The following is a 22749-nucleotide window of genomic DNA, read 5'->3' as shown; positions in this document are numbered from 1 at the left end:
GTCCGGTGTCCATTTGTGTTTTTTTTTGTTCTTCTGTCGACTCTTGAAAGGAAAAGTAACGCACAGCAAAGGTTGTAGTGAGGTGCTGCCGATCATCACTGGACGTAAACTCGAGTTGAAAAAGGCGTCGCACACTCTGGCTCCATATGCATGTCTTTAATTGTACGACATTTCGGCCCTCCATCCTTCAAGATCAATCTTTTTTTGTAGGGCTGCAACTAACGACTATTTTCATTATCGATTAATCTGCCCGTTATTTTCTCGATTCATCGATTAGTTGCTATAAAATGTCAGAAAACGGTGAAAAATGCCGATCAGTGTTTCCCAAAGCCCAAGATGACGTCCCTCAAATGTCTTGTTTTGTCCACGACCTAAAGAGAATTAGTTTACTGTCCTAGAGGAGTAAAGAAACCAGAAACATATTCACATTTAAGAAGCTCGAATCAGATAATTTTGACTTTTTTTCGTATAAAGTTACTCAAAACGATTAATCGTTTATCAAAATAGTTGTCGATTATTTTTCTGTCGATCGATTAATCGTTGCAGCTCTACTTTTTGGTCACAGACTGTCTGCAAATCCTGTTAAAATGACTTCACTTCCATTGTCTAAATGGCCTTTGAAACATAATTTTAAGATTTCTGTCCAGTCATGCAGATCTATATCTAGCAGATCTATATATGATAGGGTTTCATTTTTATTTTCATGGTTGTGTGCAAATTTGGTCTCATATTCCATAAACGGAAATTAAAAAACTCTGGAGGTCTTAGATTGAACTGGATGAAACTTGGCGATACCTGGTCAGCATAATTTGAGCTGTAACGACCCAGCGTGTCTGTGTGTGCTTTCAGGGACGCCTCCGCTCTATCAGTGTGGTCCCTTGCTGTGATGTTGAGCCAAAGACTACTCGAACTGTCAAGATAGTTCACATCCTGTTGAAGCTCATGTAAGATTTCGACTGCCACAGCGTGTGAATTGTACTCAGAACATTGAATTCTCAACTAGTAACTACCGTAATTTGTGTGAGCAAAAGACAAGGCGACAACCAGAATGCATCGAGACTTTTAATATATATTATTTTCAAATTAGAGTTAAAAAATACTTCTGTAAAAAGTTTAAATTTCATCTAGTTTTATTGTTTTGACTCACTGTTTCACATTCTTCTTCTGTAGCCATTCCAGTGTTGATGTGGCTCTATGCTGAGGGGTGTGTCCTGGTGAAACGTGACTCGTCACCCCTAATTTCCCAAATTTAAATTCTCAAGAAATGCCCCTCTCTATATTTGGCTCCATTCATTCTTCCTCTATCCTTTCAAGTCCCCCTAGTGCTGAAAAGACCCCTACATCATGATGCTGCCACCACCAGCCTGCACAGTGAAGATGCTGGTCATGGGTGAGCTAGTTAAGTATTATTATTAAATTAAAGTTATTATTCTAATAGGCTATTTTAACGATAGATTATGCTCCGCTCTTGTGAACAACCGAAAGATCAGAAACCGTTTTCTGCTCTTGCCCAGACCGCTGCTTATTCGGTCTCTCAACTCGTAGACTTCACGGTTGTTTAGTTTCTGCACAGACGTGCTGTCATCTTTGTGACTCTATATATAGACCATAGACACATACCCAACTCGCAGTTGAGCAATTGTACAACTACAACTGCGCCGCCCTCCTCTCTGATTATAGGTGTGAGATCACATGCGAGTAATTGAACTGGCCACACTCAAACATGCAAAGGGAATTGTATACATATTGATTATATAGATAGATAGATAGACTTTATTGCATACTCAAGGTCCATACAAAAATACAGTCAGATACACATAATACAGAAAAGAAAACACAAAATAAAAATAGTCTAGTGACTCATTTTAAAAGACACCTATACCATATATATATATATACACAGTATATATATATATATAGTGTGTCTGTGTATACAGTATGTATATATATACACAGTGTATATATATAGTGTGTGTGTATATATATATAGTGTGTGTGTGTGTATATACAGTATATATATATATAGTCAATTGGTGGGGGGGGAGTGAAGTCAAGTGGGTTGAATGGTTTATGAAGGCTCAGCAAGAAGCAAAGACGGAAGCAGGCAGGAGTGAAGCCTCTTGCTCTATTTACACACTCCCTGCGAGGCACCCCTCCTTCCCATTGGTCTGTTCAGATGGAGGGGCGGAGAGATGGGGGAATTCCCAGGCTGTAGTGTGTCTGCCTCTGTACAAATATGCATCTTCCTGTCTGCTGTCAGGCATTCAGTGCTGGCTTCTCAGACAGACAGTAACCTGTGATACGTGTCTGTGTGTGTGTGTGTGTGTGTGCATCATGGACGGTGAGTAGCGGCACCTTTCTCTATAATAACAGTAGTGATTGATGGTGATAGACTGAGAGGTTAAGAATGAGTGTAACAATAACACTGTCATGGCAGCATCTCGGATGTTCTCAAAACAATCACTGACTCGCAAGTAGGATTTTTTTTATGGATTATGGATTATTTTTTATTAGGATTATGATTATTTTTGGCCTAAAGGTAGAATTCCAAGCCAGTGGTTATCTCTTCAGTTGCACAATATGTGCACAATATATGACAAAAATGGTCAAATGGTTTTTTTTTTTTACAAAACATAACACTTCCTCCCAGTTGCATAATTGACGTTGTCATTTGAGTCAGTGTCAGTAAATACATGGCAACTTCAGCAGAGTAGAATGATTTTGATGAAGACTGCATAGATGGAATATGATCACTTTTTTGAATGTTTTTATTAGTGTCCTATTTTTTCTCTCCAGCTGTTTACGTTTAGACTTAATATATACGTGTAGCTAATGATGCCAACATGTTTCCTCCACAGTTCATATGCCCCCCTTGTTAGGGGACGAACACCAAAGTAAGTACATTTGAAATGCCTCTCTTACTGTCTAAATGAGTTGCCTGCCTCCACAAGTCAGAGCTCATAAATGCCAAAGAAAATCACTGAGTTTATCACACTCTCCTTTCACTTCCTCATTTCTCTTTATTGGTAAGCAAGTGACACTGCCTTTTTTTTCAGACCTGCTGCGTGTTTGTGTGTCTGTGTGTGGGTGTTTGTGTGTCTGTGTGTGGGTGTATCCGTGTGTGGGTGTTTGTGTGTGTGTATCTGGGTGTGTATTCTCAATTCTGCGGTTGGAGCGTCGTCTCCATCTGCTGTGAAGCAGCGTTTGCCAACATTTCTTTATAATGACAGAAATGTAACACGACTTGTTCCATAAGGCGACTCACTTCAGAGTGATCCCTGCTGCTCGCTCGTCACTATTAACGATCGGGCCCAAAAACAACCCGACTTCGAAAAAAAACACTTTGCTCTCGTCGAAACATCTCTACTTGGGGTTATTAAAAGATCAACACAGTAGACGCAAAAAATATATATCTACATATACTTCCCAGATCACTTTCTCGGTTCCTCTGAGACTGACTTCGCTTTTCCCTCTTGCTGCCTCCAATCAGATGACACAGTCACATAGTCCTGGCCAATCAAAATGTGTTTGCGCCTTTGTCATTCTATTGGAGAACAAAGAGAATGCATATAATTGCCATGTCTAAAAAGTCACATATAAGGAAGCGTTCAGGATCAGTGTCACCTCTAAGCTGATAATTTACTGGCTAGGTCTAATAATTGATCAAAGTCCAGCGTCTTGAGGACACGCTGGACAAGTTTACTTCTGGTTTGTTGTTGTTGCTCCGCCCAAATAGTAATGTCTTGTCAGCCATTATTCTTTGCTCCACTTGATCCCTAGATGTTTAGTTGATCAAAGCAGGCTCGGAGGTGGAGAATGATTTGCGTTCGACTGGGTCTGCTTTCATGACACCACCTTCACCAGCCACTCACTCCATCCCTCTCCTCCTCTCCCACACTCACCTTTCCATTGACCTCTCCTCCTCCTCCTCCTCCCTGCAGTGGCCGAGCCGGAGGTCCAGATCTTCGAGCAGCCCAAGCAGAGGGGCATGCGCTTCCGCTACAAGTGCGAGGGGCGCTCGGCCGGCAGCATCCCGGGCGAGCGGAGCTCCGACAACAACAGGACCTACCCCAGTCTGCAGGTGAGAAGATGCGTCTCGTCGGCTTGAACCTCACACACACACCCTCCTCAACAACTCCTTTCGTGTCTCATGTCCACAATCATCTAAGGAGTTAGAGGTCGACTAGCAGATCATCCGGTCAGATGCGTTATCTTATCGGTCGTAGAAATGTATCCTGAGCTCACCCTCAAAGACCGTCTACGAGGTGTGGAGAGTTCTCAACACATTTCAACATTTCCCAAACATTTTATTCTCCTTAAGCATCGCCTTCCTTCCTTCCTTTCATTCTTTCATCTCTTTTCAGAGAAACAAGCCCTTACTGTACTGAGCGCTCGCTATACGATTTCACACACAGTTAGCTGCATTCCTAGGTATGGCATGTGCTTTTACTACATACAGTATATGAATCCCTCCCTCTCCTCTCCTCTCCCTCCCTCCCTCCCTCCCTCTCTCTCCCTCTCCCTCCCTCTCTCTCCCTCTCTCTCTCCTCCACAGATCCTGAACTACTGTGGCAAGGGGAAGGTGCGCGTGCATTTGGTGACAAAGAACGAGCCTTACCGGCCACATCCGCACGACCTGGTGGGGAAGGACTGTAAAGATGGCTACTACGAGGCCGAGTTTGGCCCCGACCGCAGGGTGATCGCGTGAGTTCACCTCCCTTCACTTTCGTCAGCGTCTCGTCGGCATCTCTTGTTCACCAGCACCACACTATAGTGACAAATGTCTTTTATGACACGTGCACGTATCACAACAGTAATTCATGTTAAGTCAAAGGTGACCGCTCAGATGGAGCACACACAGATGCACACACACACACACACGCACACAAACATGCGCGCGTGCACACACACACACACACACACACACACACACACACACACACAGCATATTTGTCTAACCATCTCTGTGATGAGGATGGCAATGTGGGAATTCCCCAAGTGACATCACCTTGATGTGCTGTGTTAAAAAGAGGTTGTGTGTGTGCGTGTGTGTGTGTGTGTGTGTGTGTGTGTGTGTGTGTGTGTGTGTGTGTGTGTGTGCGTGTGCAAGCGTGTGTGTACTTGTTGCATGTGTGTCAATGGGTTTCTGTGAATGAGTCAGTCATCTCTTCATGTGTGTCGTCGTTTGCAAATCCCGGGCGGATCACAGCAGTCGATTCAGATGTAATCTATCATTTCATCATACTGGGTCAATGAAATAAATACATTTTCTCATTTGTTTTGATCTGCCTGGAGCAGCAGCAGTACCAGATGGGTGGGATTTACACGCATCGTTGCCTTAACTGTACTTTCTAGCACACGACGTCGCACACTGTCCTATTCAGTCCATCTGGTACTTGTTAAAGTGATTATACTATAAATTATTTTTGGAAGTACTGCTTCGCTCCAGCTCTGGCCCCATGCGGTCGATCCCCCCACTGTTTTTAATATGGACCGTTTGGTGCCGGAGCCGTCCCGGGTTCTCATCGCCCTGTCCCTTGATTCACGCAGCTTCCAGAACCTGGGTATCCAGTGTGTGAGGAGGAGGGAGGTGAGAGATGCCATCGTGCAGAGGATGACCAGAGGGATCAACCCCTTCAACGGTGAGTCCTCCTCCCCCCCACTCTATTCACCTTATGTAGCCCCGCCCACTTGGCCCAGTTGTGTTATGACTTCCTGTTCAGAACACCTCCGTCTGTTTTACCTGCTCACTAACTGTACTGTCACAGGAAGTGTCAACACAATAGGAAGTAACTGTGTAACATCCCTGTGTTGGAACAGTTGGCTGGTCCAAAGGCTGGAGGTTATGTTTTCGCTGCCCAAAAGGAGGCGTGGCAATAGGGGGGGTAGCCAATCACAAAAAGGCGCCTAAGTTCCAAACGGATTCACGTAACACGTCGTGGCGGAGGTGTGCACTCTACCTGACTGCCCTCTGGTTTTGATTGTATTGTTTTTCTTACAGCTCAGCAGCACAGGGCATTTGTTGATAGCAGATTAGCAGGGGACAAAATAACGAGTGACATCGAGTTTTAGACAAAGTACTTGATAAGAATTGTTAGCAAACTAATTGACATGATCAAAATTCTGCAATCACTGTTTTACCGTTGCTGTTAGTACCGCTGTTACCGTTACTCTTATTGTTACTAATACGCCGTTTAAATCCATTTTCAAACAATTGTTTGCAAATGCGGGTGGTTGACCCACTTCTAGTTTCCAGTTGAATCGAGTTGAAAACGCGCTCTTTTGCCACCACCGCCGTCTCTACAACACGACTAATGGCGTTTCCTCAGTGTGCTGCTGTGAGCTCTGCGGTCGTCCACATGCAGACAGACAGCAGCACTTCTCATGTACAAACAGGCGTTGAGCTACTTCCTCATTCTTCTGCCACAGTTGCTCAATTCAGCTCGGTGCAGGAGGACACGTGAGAGCTGGGAATGCAGGATTCATTAAAAAGAGGGGGAGGCGGGGCCAGGCGGGAGGGTAAGGGGGTTCCCCCGCGCTCACACAGATCAGGATTAAAAGTCAGCTTATATACTGCCCTGCAAAGCCAAAAGGGGGGTAACTCGCCAGAGTGTAGAACTGAGAAAAATGACTTTAAAGGTTTTGTTGTTGTCCAGCCAAATGTATTGTAGGGGGGAAACTGGAAATGTGTTAATTATTTTGTTTTTTAATGTAAGTTATTTATCTACACAATTTTTTTTTTGCTCAAAGTTGACCTTTGACCCTTATTTGGAAGGTACCTTACTCTGGCTTTTGTCTGCAAAATAATAAGGGGTGATGATGCCAAGCGAAAAGACAGTAACTTCAATTTGATCCTTCACTTGGTTACTTATATCACTATATAAAACCAGTATATATGATAATAATGATCAAATAGACATGAAGTCTAATGTTCATGGCACAATTAGGCTTAATATAATATACGTATAAATATAATATAACTAGATTATCAGGCGGCTAATAGTGCTGCTTTATCCCGCTGACAGAGATCATGATTCAAGTCAGCTATAGTGCTTTATCGGTTTGTAAAACCATGTGGATAAATCTGAATGGAGGTTTATTATGAAATGCATGCATTTTATTATTCAAAGACATTGTGTTTGATGCTGATCTACATCAACATAGCACCCGTTTTGGTGACCCTGTTATCCAACGGCTGTTACAGATATGAGAGAATATTGTACTTTCTTTTTTAAGCTGCACTAGTAGGCAGATTTGCATGTTGGCAGCTCTTGTTTACCGACTGGCCCCAGTCTGTGATGCTTTTATACAGAGAGAGAGAGAGAGAGAGAGAGATGATCTAACGTTGGTGAGTCCAGCGTTCTTCTCTGGACAGAGATGTGAGTCACTGCTGTTTGGGAGACCGTGTGGATTTCACTCTGAAGTTTGGATTCCTCACTTGCTGTGTGGGCGCCGGGGGAAGTGACCAGAACCAGAATTTTGATTTGGGCAAATGGAGTGTCTCATTCCCACTCAGTTTCTACACAGAAAACTGTAATATTTTATTTCAAATTGTTTTTATTCGTTTTTAAGCAATACAAACAAGAAAAAACAAAACCCGTAGAAGACAGACAATACAAAATAGGTGCATGGTTGCATGATGTCATACATGTATTACAATCTCCTGAATAATTGTGATGCAATGACAACCAAGTGTGAAAATAAAACCAAAATAATAGAGACAAGGAAAGAACAAGAGGGGGGTGGGAAGAGGGTAGGGTAGAGGTGTTGGGGGCTACTAATCTAAAGTTCTTGCGTCAAATTCCTTATGATAATAATCTAAGAAGGGGTGCCAAGTCATTTCAAACTTTTCCAGAGAGCCCTGGACTGTGCATCTGACTTTTTCTAGTTTAACAAATGACATTACCTCACAAAGGAAAACTGTAATATAATGTCAAGTTATGGACCCCCTAAACCTGACGTTGGCGAGCTTTTAGGGTATCTAACCACGTCTATGGGGTTTGACTTGCTTATCGTCACTCAAGAGTATTTTGTAGTGGAACTTTTAGACTTTTGACTCCTGTGGTCTAGGGATGGTGCAATGAATATGTTGAAGCAAAACAACAGAAGTGAGACTCATCAGATATGAGGTCTGGATGTTTTGACTGATTTTGTGGCCGGAGAGAAAATGTTTTGAGTTTTTAAACCACAATGAGCTTTATTCTGTGGTGGTATCAGGACATTGTACCGTTTTCCTAGGAAATGCCACTGGCTGCTGAGCTCTGACGCACACCTTTACCATCGCACCCATTTCAGTTCCAGACTTTAGACCTGGCCAATTCCAGACTTTAGACCTGGCCAATTTGCGTTTCTGGCTTTGCGTTGTTCAGTCTCACAAATGGGCTGGCCATAGGCCGTATGTGCTAGGTGTGTGTACGTGCACGTCTGGCTGAAAGGGAGAGTATAGGGAAGTGAACGGACAGCTCACCCAGGCTTTGGCTCCTACATACAGTACACTGTAGAAGCACAGTATTGAGTCAGTCAGGACTAGGGATGTTCATTTTGAAAAATGTCCAAAAGCGAAAATCGGGGAAAATTAACGCTCAATTAGCGATTATCGATCATATTAATAATAATATATATATATATATTTTTTTTTTAACAAAATGAATGCCTATGGCAGAAAATACGAAAGACAACGTGTTCTCCTCAATGAACTCTTTATTTCAATGTGTCTCCTCTCCAACACTCTGCAGTTTTGTTGGCACAAAGGCCCGTGCCCCGCCAGAAAACTAGAGACTATATGAAGCTCCACCTCACGTTAGTCGGCTGTGCAATGGAGTGGGGCGAGGAGGAACGAATTCCACCCAAACCTAGTCCGCAAAAAAAAAAAAAAAAAAATTAATAATAACAATAATCGATAAGAATTCCACATGATCGATTCCATTCCTTAACGATCAATTATCGATTTTCGATAACTGATGAACACCCCTAGTCAGGACAGTATTGAGTGTCAGGGATGGAACAGCTGGGAAGGTAGAATGAGCCATTGCACCATAGACGATGTGGAGGGCCTCAGGCTGCCATCTTAATACGGCCCCTAACCTTCCCCTCTGTTCAGCTCACTTCTGCTGTGAAACTCAGCTGCTTCCTGTGTTGGGAGATATAAGAAGCCCCCCTGTACCTTAACACACACACACACACACACACACACACACACACATACATACACACCCTCACACACACCCTCACACACACACACACACACACACACACACACGTCCTCACACACACACACACACACACACACGTCCTCACACACACACACACACACGCCCTGACCTCCCTTCACTTCCTGCTTATGCGCTCAGTCCACTTTTGCCCGAGCCGATGTCTCCATCCTGGCTGCTCTTAATAGTAACGCTACATAATTGACTTCTGCACGTGTGCGGTTACACACATTATGATTGAGCGTCTTTCTTATTTTATTGTTGATGTTCGTGGGGTGAGAAATAGTGGTAATGTTGCAATTTCACTAATAATATTCTAGTTGTCAATTTTGGGACCGCGTTTCCCAGAAACCCCGCTGATTTCTGTTAAAGAGGATGTCCCACTTCCCATATCTGTCACTTTTGTTTTCTCTTTGGTTTTAATGAAGAGGGTCAACAGAAGTGATGTCATGTCTCCGTCGGCATTTCACTCCTTCCACCATCTGGCATTGCCAGAAACGGAAAGATGCTCTGGACGAACAGCGCCCTCTGGCTGTTTCGTGCCATAAAGCAGAGTCCCCCTTTGTGCCGTAAAGCAATCGAGTGGATTTCCCACCGAATCCGACCCCAATGTAAAATGCCGCGTCGAGGCCGGTATGAAGCTGACCATCTTCTCTGCGATGATCTTGTTTGTTTACGTCACTTAATACTAATGTCTCATAGAATATAATAGAACTATCTCACTACTGTAATAAGGTGGAGTGGTTGATGCGGCGCGGCGCGCGATTGCTTCGGTATTTCTAGTATAAGAGAATATGCGCCGGCCGCCTCGGTGATATACACACCACCGGGAGCAGCCATGAGTCACACGGTGGAGTGGAGACTTTCTTTGTGGTGAGGCTTGACACCTGCCTCCCCCTCTCTCACATTCGCATTGACAACACCAACCACTCACCACCTACCCCACCTCCCCCCTACCCCCGGACTCTCTCATGTAGTAGGCCTTCCCAGGCCTGCCAGTGACCATGTCCTCCACAGCTGCCGCTCAGAGCTCGCTCTCTTTTCCACCTCACGCGCACACCTCTCTACCTACTCTCACAACCCACATTCTTACACCTGTCCGTCCGGCATCTGTCTCGCGCATGTGGCATCATGTCCGTATACCTCACTCACTCACAAACCACATACCAACTTGGTATGTTCCACCCATATACATTATGGACCGTTCCACTTTCATACACAAGCGTCTGTCTTTCCTCTGGTTTCTCCACTCTCTGTCTCCACCACCCACAGCAAACAAAGCTGATGACCAAACAGAAATCAGAAATAGAAATGTGTGCCTATTTATGTATTTATTTTGCGGACATATCAGGGTCCCATATTATAATATTTCACTGTCTTATTACTATAACGGCGACATTTAATTTTAAATGGTGCTCATAAGTCATTACATGTATAAGACCAATGACTAAAGACCAAATACAAGCCCATGCTCGCATAATAATACAATAAAGACAATATACAGATATTTGAGTGTGTGGTGCAACAATATAGGACGAATCAGCGTGACGTCACTTGCCACCCAGAAATGCGGAACCCCGCGGCAGTTATTCGTATGAGTTGTGCCAAACAAACGTTAATATCTCAAAAACTATACATCACTATGTCATCAAACTATAGGCCTATATCACATTGCTTATGTTTTGACATTCTGAGTGAGAGCAGAAGTAGTTCGAGAGTTTGATGTATAATATATGCATGTCGTGTTAAAGTTGTGTGAACTGTCGCCGTTTTTAAAATGTAAACCGCGTCAGCCGGCTAGAGTCAGACACTCAAGCCTCCCAAAGCTCAGGCTCCATAGAGTTCCATTGTCGTTGCCACCCAGTGACGTGGTTTGTTTACCAAAATGCTGCTTATGGTTGATCCCTCGTATAGCTAATGACATGATATGGAATGTCATTTTCTCGTTTTTGTCTGATTATATTGTAAGAGAAGTTATGCATCCATTGGGCTTATAATGTGGCACAAGGCACTTTAAATGATTTCAGTCTAGTGTTACTCTTTGCATTTACATGTATACACAATAGTCATCTGATGTCATTTCACATATCAGCAGTCATCATGGTCACCTCATCGTCACAGAGTCCTGCGTTGTACAACACACACAAACACACACACACACACACACACACACAAACACACACACACACACACACACACACACACACCTACACACGTCTTTCCACCCTGCGGTGACGTCACCGAGCGTCACCGTGGCAACACGGCCACATGTGGGCGGGGATGGCCTCAACGTGAGCAGAGAGATAGAGACTGAGAGAGACGGAGGGAGAGAAAGTAGGCAGATGTGAGAACCTTGTCGATCTGTGTGTGTATGTGTGTGTGTGTATGTGTGTGTGTGGGTGTGTCCGTGCGCGCACGCGCGTGTGTGTGTGTGTGTGCGCGTGTGTGCGTGGGCGTCTCTCAGTGAGAGCTCTCTCACTGTGTTTGTGTACGTGTTGCTGTCAGCAACCAAGAATCCGGACCAGAAAGCCACAAGCAGACGCAGAGTCAGAGAACAGTTCACAGGTGTTTACTGAATGCAGGGTATCCGCGGGGTCCTGAAAAGTATTTCAAATTGATCAATCAATTTAGGGGGAAATTAAGACCCTTATTAAAAAGTCTTAAAAAGTCTTAATTGCCATTTGAGAGGTATTACATTTTGTAGCTATTGTGCTGATGGTGTTAAAGGAGCAGATTATGATATCGTCTCATATCGATCGCAGACCCCTGAATTGAATCGAAATCGTATGGTGGCAGACTTTGTGATATCAGCAAATATCGTATCGTCCAAATAATCAATATGATATTGTATCGTGATGCAACTTGTGATTTACACCTCTATCGTTGATGCGACGTAAGTGGTGCTGAGGTCTTGAAAAAGTCTTAAAAAAAGGTCTTAAAAGGTATTGAATTGGCCTTCAGGATTCCTGCGTATAGCCTGGAATGTTAGATGATACAGGGGGCCAGACTGTGCAACAGAGAAGGCAGGTGAGGAGATGACAGAGGAGCAGGAACTGGGCAGCAGAGGAGATTGGCTGCGGTGGCCCGGCCCGGTAGTGGCCCGGTAGTGGCCCGGGTGCACCGGCTAGTAGAATCAGGTTGGAGGCTGAGGTATGGTAGGCGGGCTGGAGGCATGGCAGGGCAAATCCAGATGGCAGTGGCTTGAGAAGTATAGGAGAGGAGGAGGAGAGGAGGCTGTCAGGCTAACAACACAGCAACAGAGTCTTGAGGTTAGCTGGCAGAACTGGGCTTGACAGAGACTTGCCTAGGATTTAGTTCTTGACTAATGCAAATGTGTGCAAATGTGTGTGTAATGCAAATGTGTGTGCGACGTGTGTGTGTGTGTGTGTGTGACGTGTGTGTGTGTGGACAGCGTACAGATTTAACTGATCATCCATCCATCCATCCACCTCTATCTTTTTTTATACTATATATATATATATATATATATATATATATATATATATATATATATATATATATATATATATAAATAATAATCTCTTATTTATTATCTTTTTTTTCAATAATAATTTCACATCATTTTGGACCATTATTATTATGTACCATCATGTAACATTTGGAAAAGCCACAGCAGCTAACGTAACATTGATGTGACATGCATTTGGCTCAGGTGGTGCTGCTGTCAGGTGGTGCTGCACCTCAGCCTGATAATGGCAGGAAAAACCCTGGCTTCCAATTTCATCTTGTCATTGTGTTAATTATCATGCAATCACAATGTGCTGCTGCTCACAGGCCTTCTGATGGCTTATTAGAATGAGGGGTGTAGCTGCTCACAGGCCTTCTGATGGCTTATTAGAATGAGGGGTGTAGCTGCTCACAGGCCTTCTGATGGCGTATTAGAATGAGGGGTGTAGCTGCTCACAGGCCTTCTGATGGCTTATTAGAATGAGGGGTGTAGCTGCTCACAGGCCTTCTGATGGCTTATTAGAATGAGGGGTGTAGCTGCTCACAGGCCTTCTGATGGCTTATTAGAATGAGGGGTGTAGCTGCTCACAGGCCTTCTGATGGCTTATTAGAATGAGGGGTGTAGCTGCTCACAGGCCTTCTGATGGCGTATTAGAATGAGGGGTGTAGCTGCTCACAGGCCTTCTGATGGCGTATTAGAATGAGGGGTGTAGCTGCTCACAGGCCTTCTGATGGCTTATTAGAATGAGGGGTGTAGCTGCTCACAGGCCTTCTGATGGCTTATTAGAATGAGGGGTGTAGCTGCTCACAGGCCTTCTGATGGCTTATTAGAATGAGGGGTGTAGCTGCTCACAGGCCTTCTGATGGCTTATTAGAATGAGGGGTGTAGCTGCTCACAGGCCTTCTGATGGCTTATTAGAATGAGGGGTGTAGCTGCTCACAGGCCTTCTGATGGCTTATTAGAATGAGGGGTGTAGCTGCTCACAGGCCTTCTGATGGCTTATTAGAATGAGGGGTGTAGCTGCTCACAGGCCTTCTGATGGCTTATTAGAATGAGGGGTGTAGCTGCTCACAGGCCTTCTGATGGCTTATTAGAATGAGGGGTGTAGCTGCTCACAGGCCTTCTGATGGCTTATTAGAATGAGGGGTGTAGCTGCTCACAGGCCTTCTGATGGCTTATTAGAATGAGGGGTGTAGCTGCTCACAGGCCTTCTGATGGCTTATTAGAATGAGGGGTGTAGCTGCTCACAGGCCTTCTGATGGCTTATTAGAATGAGGGGTGTAGCTGCTCACAGGCCTTCTGATGGCGTATTAGAATGAGGGGTGTAGCTGCTCACAGGCCTTCTGATGGCGTATTAGAATGAGGGGTGTAGCTGCTCACAGGCCTTCTGATGGCTTATTAGAATGAGGGGTGTAGCTGCTCACAGGCCTTCTGATGGCTTATTAGAATGAGGGGTGTAGCTGCTCACAGGCCTTCTGATGGCTTATTAGAATGAGGGGTGTAGCTGCTCACAGGCCTTCTGATGGCTTATTAGAATGAGGGGTGTAGCCTGACTTACAGTAAATCCTCATGACAGCACACAATGGAAGATGGGATATCAAACTCCTATAAGTTCCTTGATCAAAGGGTCTTTTATGGGGGGAAAAGCTTCACTTTTCTGGAATTCTATTCGATCATCTTTTGGTTATGTTGGCCTCGTGATGATCACCGACTGGAAGTCATACTTTACCTTAGGGGTGCACCGATCACGTTTTTTGCCACCGATTGCCGATCGCCTATGGGAAATATCTGCCCGACCGATCATCGACCAATCACCGATTACCGATCACCGATCACCGATATATAAACTCCTCAAAAAAAGTTTGGAAACGTTATTTTAGGTTGATTATTTCTCCCCTTTAATAATACCAATTGGCATTGTATTTTATATCGTTGGAAAGCCTGATTAGTGATAGGGCTTTTTTTTATTAAAAAAAAATAATAATATAAAAAAATATCGGCAATCAGCCGAAATATCGCCAATCAGCCGATCGCATATTTGAGGTAAAAATCGGCCGATACAGATTGATTGCCAATCGATCGGTGCACCCCTACTTTACCTGCCTTTTCATCTACCTCTACATCACTGCTAACAATGCCTCCGCTGAGTAAAGTGTTACCTGCATTTGTGTTTCATGCATATATGTGATATCGTCATACTGACGTGTGTGTGTGTGTGTGTGTGTGTGTGTGTGTGTGTGTGTGTGTGACACCACAGTGCCGCGGGAGCAGCTGCTGCAGACAGAGGAGTACGACCTGAACGTGGTGCGTCTGTGCATCCAGGTGTTCCTGCAGGACGAGAGCGGCCAGTACAGCCGTGCCCTCAGCCCCATCGTCACCAACCCCATCTACGACAACCGTGAGTGGCCTCACCTCTGCCTGCACACGCTCTGCTCAATCCTGCTCTAGCCTGGGTGAACCCAGCCTCCATGTGACCTCTATCTATGTGCTATCACAAGACTGATAGCACATAGATAGAGGTCACGTGGAGGCTGGGTTTACCCAGGCTAATCCTGCTCATCCTTCAGTTCAGTTTGGGTTAGAGAAGCGAGCTTGTGACCGGAACGTCGTCGGTTCAATCCCCGGGACCGGCAGGATCAATCTGGGTGGGGAAAGTGAAAAGGCAGCGCTTGCCCCCTCCCTCATTACCACCACTGAGGTGCCCTTGAGCAAGGCCCTTAACCCCCAACCGCTCCAGTGGAGCTGCTCAGTGGCCAGCAGATCAGACTGTGGTTGTACTGGTCAGCTTCCAGGTGTGAATGTGAACAGGGCGCTCCTGAAAAAGAGAGCATTGCTCTCAGTGAGGCTCCCCCTGTATAAATAAAGGTTAAATAAAATAAATAAGTTAAGACGATCACAAGCAGCGCTGTTATCACGACAGTACACACGACCTGAGGTGACAGCTGTTTTTGAAGGGATATACCGATACTGATTTGAATCAAAGCTGTCAAAAGCTGATTTTATTCTTGTCAGGGGTGGAAAAGCATCCGAAAAAATAGGATACTAAAACTCTGTATTGAAACCTAGGATAATATTAGTATTACTACTATTGCTACCACCTCTACCACTACTTGTACTTCTACTCTAATATTATTATATTCAGAGAATCGAAAATTGAGAAGTTGCACATGTTAGGCATGTGTGTATCTTTTGTATTGTAGACATACGTGCGAGAGAACAATATGAATGTACCTGCACCAGTAGTGTGTGTGCCCACGTTTGTTCCGAGTCTTGCCTTTTGTGTGTGTGTGTGTGTGTGTGTGTGTGTGTGTGTGTGTGTGTGTGTGTGTGTGTGTGTGTGTGTGTGTGTGTGTGTGTGTGTGCGTGCGCGTGTGTGTGTGTGTGTGTGCGTGCGCGCGCGTGTCCGCCCAGCCAACATTCACCCAACAACACTGATTTGGAACGTTGCGTTGATTCTTTTACAGTCAGTGGTTGCAGCTAGTTTGGTGTTCCTCACACACGGTGAGAAAAGGGGAAGTTCTCGATACAGTACTCACTAAAAGCCTCAAACATCACCGTTACCACGGAGCACTTCCTCTTCTGCCAGCAGGCATGTGACATGTGAGTCAACCCCGCTGAGGCTCTCGGCTCGTAAAACTGAAAGCGTCACCTTCTAAATCGAGGCCGATGAGCAATGACTCGCACCCACTCCGCGGCGTGCTAGTCAAACACAGGAGTACGTTCAGTGAGAGACTGATCCCACCTAGATGCGATGCGGAGAGGCGCAGGAAATCATTCCTGCCTGTGGCCATTGGTCTATTTAATGCCTCTCTTAAAAGAGCACCTCGGAGACGCTCAGTCTCCCTGAGACTGAGCCAGCCGATAGGTTAACTGTGCCTGGCTGAGCCACGTGTAACGTATAGGGCAAGCCGACTTAATATAAGTCCAGTGTGCAATAAAGATAATTGGCACGTAATGTATACGGTACTTACTCTACGTATTTTGCTTACTTTAGACGTAGTCTACTTATTTTGCTTCTATCGCATTTACTACTGTTTATTCTATGCTATGTTGTTGTGTTCTTATTCTGCTTATTTTGCTTACTATCGCATTTACTACTGTTATTTTATGCTATGTGTGTTCTGTGAGCGAGCTACTGCAACTTGTCCCAATTTCCCCCCGGGGATCATTAAAGTCTTTCTGATTCTGATTCTGATTCTGATTCTGATTCTGATGTCACGCCGTTTCTCAGACCGCTCTGCAGCACCGAGTAGAAAGAAGAGGATCACTATCTATGACTTTGTGTAACACTTTATGTGTGTTTGCTTGTGTGTGTGTGTGTGTGTGTGTGTATGTGTGTGTGTGTGTGTGTGTGTGTGTGTGTGTGTGTGTGTGTGTGTGTGTGTTCATCAGGGGCTCCTAACACAGCTGAGCTCAGAATCTGTCGAGTCAACAGGAACTGTGGCAGCGTCAAGGGAGGCGACGAGGTCTTTCTCCTGTGTGACAAAGTCCAGAAAGGTACAGCGATGCGTGTTTTCACTTTATGTAAATTGTATATTGTAAATGATTTTTCTACTCATTTATTTGTCCGTCTATTCTTCTATCCGTCCACCCTCCCATCGGTCCAAACGTTCATCCATTCAGCCCATCTCCTGTTGCTCTCATTCATTTCTCCATCCCCTCATCCCCCCTCCTTCCTCCAGACGACATCGAGGTGCGCTTCTTCTCCTCCGACGGCTGGGAGGCCAGGGGCTCCTTCTCCCAGGCCGACGTCCATCGGCAGGTGGCCATCGTCTTCAAGACGCCGGCCTACTACGACCCGTCCATCACGGCCTCCGTGACCGTGCGCATGCAGCTGCGCCGGCCCACCGACCAGGAAGTGAGCGAGCCCATGGATTTCCGCTATCTGCCCGACGACAAAGGTGAGCGGCCGGCGACACCGGGGAGGGTTGACGATGTTGATCAAGGGACCATGTTGGAAATAAGTGTTTTGCACTTTTACATGTCTATTATCCCTTGGATTTTGTCTGCTATAACCATCAATCAAATCAATCAATCAATCAATTGATGTGCAGGGGATTATTTGTATTTATTGAGGAGGGATACCTGAAAAGACAAGTTTGAGTTTTATAGTGTAAAATGGTGTCAAAAGGTTATTCAGATACTTCAACCTTCACTTTTGCACACCTGGACCGACATTCATTTTAATAGCCAACAGTGAGTAATCATCATATTACAAAATGAAGAATTTTACTTTGTGCAGTATGCAGCGCAGCGATCGTATCAATAGCAGAAGATGCAGCAAACAGAAAAAAATCTCAAATGATAAATGATAAATTGCAAAGTAAAAGTCCTATAATGTCACCATGACTGCTGCACATCCTTGATGCTATGATGATTGAACATAACGTATTTGATTATTTGTGTGTTTTCTGCAGATCCTTATGGCTGCAAAAGGAAAAGAGAGCAAAGAGAGCACTTGATGAAGATGTCGGGATTGTCCGGTAAGAATTACGACATAATAATTCACCTCATGTAGAGGAGACAGTCTGGCTTGAGAGACGTAACAGGAAGTGTAAACACAATCGGAAGTTCTGATTGTGTTTACACTTCCTGTGACTCATAAACCTAGTCTGACTCGTATGTGAACAGGAACAGGAAGTCATGACACAATGAGTCAAGTGGGTGGGGCTACATAAGGTGAATATAGTACAGTAAGATTCATCCCATGCTTTTGCATGTGTGTGGTGGTGAGTCTATCAATGCATAATAGTGTAAGAAAGCTTTCTGACCCCGTTCTTTCTCATCTTTAGCCGGTCCTTTTGCTGGTTTGGTGGCGAACAGGCCAAAGGCAGTCCCACAGAGTTCCATGATGGCGCAGGGCATTAGAAAAGGTAACTCTTTTATACATGCTCTGCTCCATGCTAACTAGCAAACGTCCATTTTAAATCTGACATCGACTTCGATCCAGATCTGATGAACATTTGCAGATATTTCCGCAATGTATCTAACCATCTGTTCACACACTGCAAGCCACTTGGATGATGTCTTGAACAAGAAAATCATATTTCTTCGCTGCTTTTGTATATCGTTACAACGTTGCATTTTGAGGAGTTAATCCAGCTTGCAAGCCCTCATTAAAGGAACACTCTGCCCATTTTCAACCAGCTTTGTATCATTAGAACATCAGTAGTATATCAGAAAACTGTAAACGGTTTTGAAGTCTGTCATTTAATTTGACAGTTATTGAGTGTTAAAGTGTGGACCAGTGACATCACTGGTCCACACTAACTCAAATTAATAACTCATTAACTCAATTTAACTCTCAATAACTGTCAAACTATTCATCATTCATCTAGTTTGACAGTTATTGAGAGTTGATTTGAGTTAATGAGTTATTAATTTGAGTTAGTGTGGACCAGTGATGTCACTGGTCCACACTTTAACACTCAATAACTGTCAAATTAAATGACAGACTTCAAAACTGTTTACAGTTTTCTGATATACTACTGATGTTCTAATGATACAAAGCTACGGTAGTTGAAAATGGGCGGAGTGTTCCTTTAAGTAGCATTAATTGGAGATGAACAGAAGAAACCCAATGAAATGACTGGGAGGTTCTGAATGGCTGTCATCAACTTCTCATCCATTTTGCACTTGTCAGGTGGAACTACAGTATAGAGAGGCAAAGTGGAACGTCACTTCCTGCTTCAGCACTGTACCAGAGATTTTCATCCCGCCATTTATTTTCCCATAGACATTTCGTAAAATGCTTATAAAAAATTGTTTTACTTGTTCAAACCAAACGGTTCAGCAATATTTAGAATCGGGAGAGACCATAGAACATTTCACTCAGACCAAAACTTTTAAAAAAAACATCGAAAAAATATTGTCTTTAAACCTGCATTTCTTTTACGTTTTGGTCCCAGTGAAATGTTACGCGCTTCCTCCTGTTTCTAAATATATCTGTGCCGTTTGGTTTGACCGAGTAAAACTCTTTTTATAAGCATTTTACGAAATGTCTATGGGAAAATAAATGGCGGATGAAAATCTCTGGTACAGTGCTGAAGCAGGAAGTGACGTTCCACTTTGGCCTCTCTATTGTTCATGAAATAAAGTCACATGGGTACAGATTTGACTGACAAGCTTGAGTGTCCATCTATCTGATTATGCACACGTTGGCTGAGTTTCCCTGATCGCTCAGTTTGATAGTAAAGGAATGGCTTGTTGATTGAGTTGCTGGCAGTGTGAAAATCAGATTCAAACATAAGCATAACATTACACTGCTATCACGCTAAAAAAAAAAATCACTATTTGTTTTACCAGACGCCACCAACATGTACATGAAGCAACAGCACACACCTGCGATGCACCAACAACCCGCTGTGTTCAACCCGTCCTACCAGTCGGGCCTTCGGCGCTCAGTGATGACACAACAGGCCCCTAATGTGTCCGTCAACCCTTTGTGGTCAAACCCGAACCCGGCGCTCTCCATGGATACGATCACCATCAACCCCTCTAGTGCCACCAGCAGTTTATCGCGCCCCAATATCAGTAGGCAACAGCCGTCAAACCGTGAATCTGGTTACTCCCATGGCAGCAGCAGCGGCGGTAACACCCTCCCCCAGCTCTCCATGAGGGACTTGCAGTGCTTGGACGCAGGTCCGGGCCACCAGGGCCCCATGATGAGCCAGGCCCAGCCAGAGACCCAGCACCTCTTCCACCTGCTGAACCAGAGGGAGGAGCCAGCCGCCTCTGAAACCCGGCTCCAGAACCATCAAAGGACCCAGAGCCAGACACTGTGGCCCAACTTCGGTCCCCTCAATCAGTCAGTCCAGAGCACCTATAACGGAGTTGGAGCTGGAGATGGAGGGGGCACCCTGGGGCTGGGACGGGGCTCGTTCCCCTTCTTAGAGGGCATTGAGGATGATGATTTTCTGAAGAACCTGGTGGGAGTGCCTCAGCCCACCTTCCAGCTGAAGCAGGAGCCCATGGGGGATCAGGAGAGCCACGCCGCCCTCATGCAATGCACCATGGACAGCCAAGGAAGCACGTACACCAACCTGGTGCCTCGGCCCATGAGCAACGAGCCCAACATGGAGTCGCTCAAGAACCGGCAGAACCCCTTCTCTAACAACGGCCAGAACCCCTTCTCTAACAACGGCGTGGTCCAGGATGTCCACTTTCCCACCTTGGCCGACTGGATCAAATCTCAGCCCAGCAGTGACTACAAACAGTGACTCAGCACGTTTATCAAATCTCAGCCCAGCAGTGACTACAAACAGTGACTCAGCACGTTTATTAGAAGAAGCACAAGCAGCTCTGAGGAAATACTGGGACTTGTTGTGTGTATGAATCCTGATCAGAAGACATGCTGATGTTTTCCAAACCTTAGATCCAGATGCTCTAAGAAGTGAATGTATTGTTTTATTCTCTCTCAGGTCAAGTTAGATTCACTGTGGACATATAGTAATCAATGGTTTGTGGGTGTGTACGCTGGTTGATTTTCAAATGAAAGGGGGTTAATTGGTATTACTGGTTTTGGAAAGTACTTTATTTAACATGAGCTGCCACAATGCTATCATCAGCATATGAGTTGACTTTTTATTGCTTTGTTAAAGGTTTATATATCAGATCTCAGTTTATATTATCTGTGTTGCTGTGATGGCCCTTATGTCGATTTTATATCAAGGCAGTTGCTGTCTAAGCAATATTCCGTGTCGTTTTAAGATTTGGGTGATTCTGCACTTGACTACCATGAAAACCAGAATATAAAAGAATCACTGGGTCGGATGCAGCTGGACGAGTTCAGACGTTTGCATCCCATGCATTCATTTGGATAGGCACGAAAATAGACTGAAAAGATTTAACACGTTAGTGAACATATTCAACAACTTCAACTCATATTGATTTTAGTGTAACGCATGTTGTTGAACCTGTTCCCAAACATGTTCAATTAAAATTTTCCGGCTATTTTTGTGGCTCGTCCAAACGAATGGGAAGTGAAAACGATACAAACTCCTCCCCGATGCATCCAATCTTGGCGATTAATTTATATTCTGGTTGCCACGGTGGTCAAGTGCCAAATAACCCCCGTGTTAAGACAAAGTGGAACATTTCTCTACGTGTGCTTTCTTTGTACATAGACGTTAGCCAGAGTTGGGAGTGGAAGCAGTTTATCATGCTGAAGCTCTCGAAAAATGGCAAGGTACTGAAATTTCCATTGAGGAAGTGGGGGGAAGCACATTGAGTGGTGTATTTCCTTTGTAATGACTATGTCATACCAGCGATCACATGTGCTATCCAGAGTTCTCAAGAGTGTCCATATCAGATAGCTGTTTTTAATCAGATACGTCACTTTTTTTGGTTTTAGGCATTTAGCTAATGCTCTTACGCAGAGATACTTACGGGAGAGCGTGACAGTGGCGCAGCGTCTTGCTCCGGGACACTTTGACGGGACACATGCGTATTGATCGACATCATTTTATTCATTAATTGGTCGTATCGGGAATCAAGCCTGTGACCTGGTTGCAGGATGGTCCTGTTTGGTTCCAAGGTGACCCTGTCACCCCAAGTCTAGCTAAGTCTAACGTTCAGCACTTACCTACATGTCGTATGCCTTCTACAAGCTTTGTTGTTGTTGTCTTAACTGAAAACAATTATTTTGATGACTACTTTTTTTTGTTGCAGATTTGATATTTTTTGACGTTTTTTTTTTTTACATGATCTATTCTTAATAAAAAAGGAATCTGACTTTATTCCACATTTGTGCGTTTAATTATCATCTTAATATGACAAATATTGTATGACCTGGACATCCTAATATAGTTATATCTATCTGTAGACTATAACATGTTTCCATAAACATTTCAGGTGCAAAAACACAATACAAAATAAATTATAACACACAAGACACTTATTCAACAGTTTTATCGATAAAGCTTTGTATAAAAATTGCATTTACATTTTTGTAGTTTTTCCTTTATAATGTAAACATGCTTCACAGTAAAAGGCATGGTGAGATAATACAACATGAATGCCACAAAGGTAGATCATGACACAGCAAAAATAGAAACCAAAAGCATTAAAATA

At 44.3% G+C, this 22749-nt stretch overlaps 1 protein-coding gene across 1 annotated transcript; it reads left to right on the top strand.

The window, feature by feature from the left end:
* The first annotated feature begins 2272 nt into the window (after positions 1 to 2272).
* Positions 2273 to 22360, top strand: rel (v-rel avian reticuloendotheliosis viral oncogene homolog). The gene is made up of 11 exons (XM_083658043.1): positions 2273 to 2341; positions 2859 to 2894; positions 3942 to 4081; positions 4556 to 4704; positions 5551 to 5642; positions 14936 to 15076; positions 17071 to 17175; positions 17361 to 17579; positions 18096 to 18161; positions 18471 to 18551; positions 19984 to 22360. The coding sequence occupies exons 1-11, from the start codon at positions 2335 to 2337 to the stop codon at positions 20895 to 20897; spliced, it is 1950 nt and encodes a 649-aa protein (XP_083514169.1). The 5' UTR covers positions 2273 to 2334; the 3' UTR covers positions 20898 to 22360.
* The last annotated feature ends 389 nt before the right edge of the window (positions 22361 to 22749 follow it).

This window comes from Poromitra crassiceps (genome assembly GCF_964638095.1).
Source record: "Poromitra crassiceps genome assembly, chromosome: 22".
Lineage (NCBI taxonomy): Eukaryota > Metazoa > Chordata > Actinopteri > Beryciformes > Melamphaidae > Poromitra > Poromitra crassiceps.
The sequence above is the reverse complement of the archived record's forward strand: the minus strand, read 5'-3'. Positions and strand labels throughout refer to the sequence as shown.